At 37.3% G+C, this 6,419-nt stretch overlaps 1 protein-coding gene across 1 annotated transcript in view; it reads left to right on the top strand.

Moving 5' to 3' along the window:
- LOC106868615 (attractin-like protein 1) overlaps window positions 1-6,419 on the top strand; it is an 82,747-nt gene that overhangs the window by 31,916 nt on the left and 44,412 nt on the right. The window contains exons 14-19 of the mRNA XM_052972611.1: window positions 50-142; window positions 3,497-3,626; window positions 3,750-3,935; window positions 4,253-4,447; window positions 5,063-5,137; window positions 5,838-5,903. Coding sequence (XP_052828571.1) covers window positions 50-142; window positions 3,497-3,626; window positions 3,750-3,935; window positions 4,253-4,447; window positions 5,063-5,137; window positions 5,838-5,903 — 745 coding nt within the window. The remainder of the gene's footprint in view (window positions 1-49; window positions 143-3,496; window positions 3,627-3,749; window positions 3,936-4,252; window positions 4,448-5,062; window positions 5,138-5,837; window positions 5,904-6,419) is intronic.

A 6,419-nucleotide genomic window follows, 5' to 3' on the forward strand; every position in this document is an offset into this window, starting at 1 on the left:
CCAAAGCCAAACAGACTTTGGTGAGACCCAGCACTTCTCGCTTTTGCAGGTGGACACAGACGTGCCACAATCCCGAATTCAAACCATTTTCCAACTGGGTAATGGTTTCATAGTGCAGCACATACAACACCAGGCTGTAAAGGTAGGCTCTAACAAATACCCTCTCTCTTTCATGCACCTCAGCCTCTCTCTCTATCTCTCTCTCGCTCTCTCTCTCTCTAACACTTTCTCTCTCTTTCTTATTCTTTCTCTTTACCTCCCTCACTAACTCTTGATATTTTTTTTGTTCTTCTTACTAATGGAATGTTACCTTCCCTTCCATGTCTGTTAAACATTGCCTTGTTGTTTCATGCTGTTGCCAATGTCGTCGTTGTTGTTGTTGTTTAGTGTCAGGTCAGATGGATGGTCAAAAGGTATTCTTCCAGCCTTGACCATCCTGTCTCTCTCCTTCAGACTTGTCCTTTTCTGAAGAACATAGTGTGACATGAGCCAGAGTTGGCTGTTATTTCTCACAGGTTGAGTGACCAAGTAGAGATTTTCTTAATGGCTTAGTGTTGCTGTTGCTGCTGCTGTTGTTGTTGTTGTTGTTGTTGTTCAGCCCTAGGTCGGCTTGATTAAACAGACCTGTAATCTAAAACATTCTACCCATGACCAACCTGTCTTACTCAAATAATATATCCAGGACAACGTTATTCAATGTGTCCTTCCTCTTTTTAAGATGCATAGAAAAGACCAGACTCCGAGTTCTGTTTGTTTCAATGACCACATAGAGGACACACACGTTAGCTGCTGCTGCTGTATATTTCACATTTAAGGGATTCAACTAAGCTACATTTTACCGTTTTCGTTTCATTTGTTCATCATCATCATCATCATCATCTTTCTCTAGTCTCAGACTCACCACTTTTCTTGGTTCTGGACTTAAAACCATCTGATGATAACAATTTTTCCTTGTGATATCCCCTTACTTGTGGTTACTGGGATAACTATCAGGTGTTATCCTCTAACCCGGGACTATTAGAATAACTTATCTATTGGGTATTCCCACCTTACCTGCAATTACTAGGCTAACTTGCCTATTAGGTGTTCTCTCCTCACCTGCACTAAAATTGCCTTGTGGTATTTAGTTATATTCCTTTACTATCTGAAATCAAATGGGAATCAGTAAGTTACCTGTGGTTACCAGAGGTGATTTAATTAACTGTACAACTCTGCCATGCTCCACCAGTTTGTGACCTTGTGCTTATGCTGAAAAAACATTATTATTATTGAGTGAGAGAGCAGTGCATGCCATCTAAGTGACACTGAGGTACAAATATATGAAACCCAATATATCCATCATGACTACCTGTCTGATAAGGGTACACCAGGCACATGCATCACAACCATATGTGCACAACATGGTGATTTCGTATGAAGATAAACAGTGCGTGACCTTGCTGGCAGGGCTCGACCCCCCCCCCCCCAACTTGTTTATATGTATTTTGTCTCTGTATAAATTTGTATATATGTCATTCTGTATGCGGATGTTTGTGTGTCCTGTTCTTGTACCGAACATATGCTGAAGGTTTCTTTAGAATGTGTTATTAACCCTTTTGATACCAATCCGGCTGAAACTGTCTCTGACTGTAGTACAAATGTCTTGTTTCAAAAGTTCTGAATTAAAATCTTCCACCAAACCTTAGTCACAATTTATGTTCCTAACACTAGCCTAATGATAACTAAGTTATTTTACTAAATTCTTTGTTATATCTAAAATTAATTGAAAGAAACACAGAGCATCTCAACAGAAATATGGTAACAAAACAGGTTAAAATATTCTGATATCTTGCATGTGTTTGTGCATGTTCTAACTTTAAGCATCTTGTTAGTATTTAATTTAAAGATCCCTTTTTGTCCACTTCTTCTTCTTCTTCTCCTGTGTTTCTGAATTGTCAAGTTTTGTTTCTGAGTTTGAGCTTGGTCATATAATGTGGCACTTTGGAAAAGTATCAAGTACCTTCTTTTACAACTATTCAATTGTGGTCGATGCCAGCCCCCTCTGGCCCCTGTGCCAGTGACATGTAAAAAGCACCTACTACACTCTCAGAGTGGTTGGTGTGAGGAAGGGCGTCCAACTGTAGAAACATTGCCAGATCAGACTGGAGTCTGGTGCAGCCTTCTGGCTTCCCAGACCCCAGTCGAACCGTCCAACCCATGCCAGCATGGAAAATGGACGTTAAACGATGGTGATGATGAATTCCTTATAATATTATAGAAATATAAACATTTTTTAAAGCCTTGAATGGCTATGAGGACCCATCCAGGTAAAATAGGAACCAAAGGGGTCTATAGAGAAATAAGGGGTTGAGAATCATTGCTCTACAGGATTTCCTATAAATACACAACCTTTATATACCCCAGCACATCTCCGTCTTCATTCATCTTTCAGAATATTAGTACCCAGCTTTGCTCTTCATGTTCTGCTTTCAAAATACCATACCACTTGCCCTTCTCCCCTCCCCCACCCACCCAAGACAAAGACACCATTCACCCCACTCAATACCATAACCCCACCTTCGCTCTATGCATTATGACCTCTCCACCCCCTTATGTCTTCACTCTGCACTTTTCCACACCGCAACTTATATTACAGAAGACGAGATATTACCTCTGTACATGTGTGTGTATATATAAACACATAAATGCACACACAACACTACTGCCGCCCACCCGTATTTCATCTCCTCACCCCTGTTGTCCTGTCTCTATAGTGTTATGTAATGTGTATAGCATAAACTCTACAGCATGCCTACATAATATCCACTGTATAACATTAGGTTAACTGCTTGCGGAGTTGTTGTTATTTTTGTTTTAATCCCTTTGATTTAACCCCTTTCATACCCATCAACAAGAGACTCTCAACGTTTCTGGTTATGTTAAATAAAACTTGGTCTTTCAATTTGTTTATGTTAAAATTCAAACCTTCCATCAAAATTTTATTTACGAACCTTTCGTACTGTTCTGAGCAAAAATTTTAATAATAAAAAGATATTTTTTTAAACTCTTGATTCTCATAATTAATTCAAATATAATAATAGTGTATTTCATTAGAAATGTTGTCAGGAAACCATTAATAAATGATTGTGTTAATCACTTTTTAATAATGATGCATTTTGTTCTAATATTATTAGATAAAAAAATTGTCTTCCTGCATGCCATAACTTGATTGCATGCTTTGTCAACAATATCCTACACACACACACACACACACACACACACACACACACACACACACACACACACACACACTCATTGTTTTTTTTCACAACTTTTATAGTAATTCTAAAATCATTTTTATAAATGAAATAAAATTTTCAGTGAAAAATAATGCTAGACATTGTAAAGCACCAAATTTAAATCGGATGATAATGAAATGATTGTGTATAATGCTCAGGTGCAGTACAAGTACAAAGAGAGAAAATGGTTTCTAATGGGAATTTTTTGATTATTTCAGACAAAGGATATCAAAGATTGCCCTGTGGATGTAGAATGTTCTTTCCTCCACAGTTGTGCTCTTTGTCAACTTGAGCCAAATTGTTTTTGGATTGAGAATAACAAATCTTGTGTATATAAAGAGAAAAACAGTGAGTATTTTCACCTGGTTCAGCCAATCCGTTTTTCAACTGTTTTAATCTCCCTTAATCTCTTAATTTTTAATTTTTTACCTGTGTAAATATTTTCTTTTTTTTTTCTTTACCATTTCCTAGATGCAAAGGCAGTTACTCAGAAATGCAAAGTCCCCTGTCCATCTCATACAACTTGTGAAAACTGCACAAAAGATGAATGCATGTGGTGCAGCAGTGCACAGCGTTGCGTTGATATGAACTCTTATGTAGTGTCTTTCCTCTACGGTCAATGTACCAAATGGAATACAGACAAAAACCTCTGTACAAGTAAGTCGACTCTTTGCTTTTTCTTTTTCGTATATTCCTTGGGAGTGTTAGGGTCTGTAGCCTCTTTGAAACCTTCAGGAGTTCGGACATCTTCTATCCTTTACTTCTTTCAGTCATTAGACTGTGGCCATGCTGGGGGCACTGCTTTGAACAATTTTTAGTCAAGTGGATCAACTTGCACACTGATACAAACACACACATTGTCACTCACATACTGACTGGCACACACACACGCACACACACACACATTTTCACCTGCCATTGCTACCCATGTTGTATGTTCCTCCTTTGACACACGTCTTTTGATCCTATTACAGAAAACCGTTGTTCAGACATCAGAACTTGCAAGGAATGTCAGATGAATCCAATTTGTGGTTGGTGCCATGATGTGAGTAACACAGGCCTTGGTCATTGTATGGAAGGTGGTATGTCTGGTCCGGCTAAACTTCCCTGGAATTCTCATACGTTGTCCACCTGTCCACTTTCCAGGTGGTATTTTGTACAGTGTCCACGTAAGAAGCTGCTTATTTCTTTTCCCATACACCTTTCTTTTGTTTTGCTTTGTTATATTTTTGTGTGTTGTTCGTGGGGTCATCTGGTATGTTTTGTATATGCATCAGTTTACCCTTCCATTTAGTTAAGGTCACTTTTTCCTTCTTTCTCTTCTTGTGAGTAGGAACCCCAATTCAATGCTGGTTGTCTTGTAGGTGAAGCTACCTTTGATCAATACAAATACTGCTAACATATTTACAGTAGTGAACCGAGAGTTGTGAATAATTAAAGTTGCATCTTTAATAATGAAGTATTATATTAATGACTAATTCTGGTCTAAAACTGCAGGGGAGACAATCCTGCAGTTTAAAATGAAAATGTGAGCAATGTAGAGTGGAGTGTTAGTGTAACATTGGTAGTATGGTGATGGGTTTCAGGCTTATTGAACCTCATTAATAAAGTATAAATTAACCATTACTTAGAACTTGCCCTATGGATCATCTTGCCTATATTTCTATTCATAAATAGTTTTTAATTCTTTTGGGTCAACACGTGGCTTTTGGTACAAGAAACACAAGTGTGTTGTTGTTGTTTGCGTATTTTAATTCTCTTTTTTTCTCTTTCTCCCCTTCTAGTATGCCAGTGCAATGGCCATAGCATCTGTAATGAGAGTACAAACATTTGTATAGAATGTCAAAATAATACCACAGGTAAATATACACATATGTCTCTCTCTCTCTCTCTCATATATATGGCCCTCCCCCCCATTTATACCTGTTGTCACTTATGCATATGCTTGCTCATATGCAGTTTGGTATCTCTGTAATTACATCTGTTTTAGGCATCCCCTTCACTCTTGTAACAGTTGAGGATATATATATATATATATATATATATATATATACTCCATGCTAATAAATATACATGCTGTGAGGTCCCCATTTATGAATGGTTCTCTGAATGAACAAATTGAATAACTAACATATATGTATATATTTATCAAAACCGGAGATTGGAAATATTTTTTGGTATTAGTTATTCACCATTACATGTTTTATTTGCTAATAAGTCTTACAAAATGGTACATAGGAAAAACATGTAAGAAATTCTACATACAGAGAACCAATTAATACAAATATTATTTACCATTATTTTTCAACACTTACGCCTGCCTCACACTTGTAACATCTACATACAACTTTGGAGTCCCGGAATATGCAGATGTTCTTCCTAAGGACACAGCTTGGATTATGAATCATCTACATACATATATATCTATGTATTTGCTTTATATATATCCCTTGCTTATACATGTCTCCCTAACTAATATCACACATGCACACACCTCTGTTGACTTTCCCCCTACCTACCCACACACCTTACCTCTCTTCTTCTCTCTGTTTTCTTCAGGTGAGACATGTGATCGATGCCAGAAAGGATTTTTTGGAGCTCCTGAAAATGGTGGCCTGTGTAAACGTAAGTTGTAACCCCTGTTTATTGGTGAGAGATGTAGGAGGGATGCACAGCCCCTCCCAGATGGGGTTATAATGTAGGTAATGTTTAGCTGGACAGTAAGATTGATATGCTTACTGTTCAACTTGATAGATTTATATATTGATTAGTGTGTGTGTCTGTGTGTATATGTGAATATATTAGAGTCAGGTATATAGTAAAGGCATATATGAGCCAGTGAATGGTGAAATTATACAAAAGCCAACTCGTGCTGGGGTATATATTGACGTGAGAAATTGCTGAGTGTATATAAAGGCCAGTGTGTGGTGGTTTAAGTGAAGACAGCCTATGTTGTATGTAGAAATAGAATAATACATGGTGTGTATATATGAAGACAAGTATATATTGTGTTTGTATTATGAAAGCTTCTATATGCCTATGTATGTATGTGTTTGGTGTGTTTGTGTGTGTGTGTGTGTGCACACACAGACACACACTAACATATATATATATATATATATATATATATATATATATATA

The sequence above is a fragment of the Octopus bimaculoides genome, chromosome 14 (assembly GCF_001194135.2).
Source record: "Octopus bimaculoides isolate UCB-OBI-ISO-001 chromosome 14, ASM119413v2, whole genome shotgun sequence".
NCBI classification, from domain to species: domain Eukaryota; kingdom Metazoa; phylum Mollusca; class Cephalopoda; order Octopoda; family Octopodidae; genus Octopus; species Octopus bimaculoides.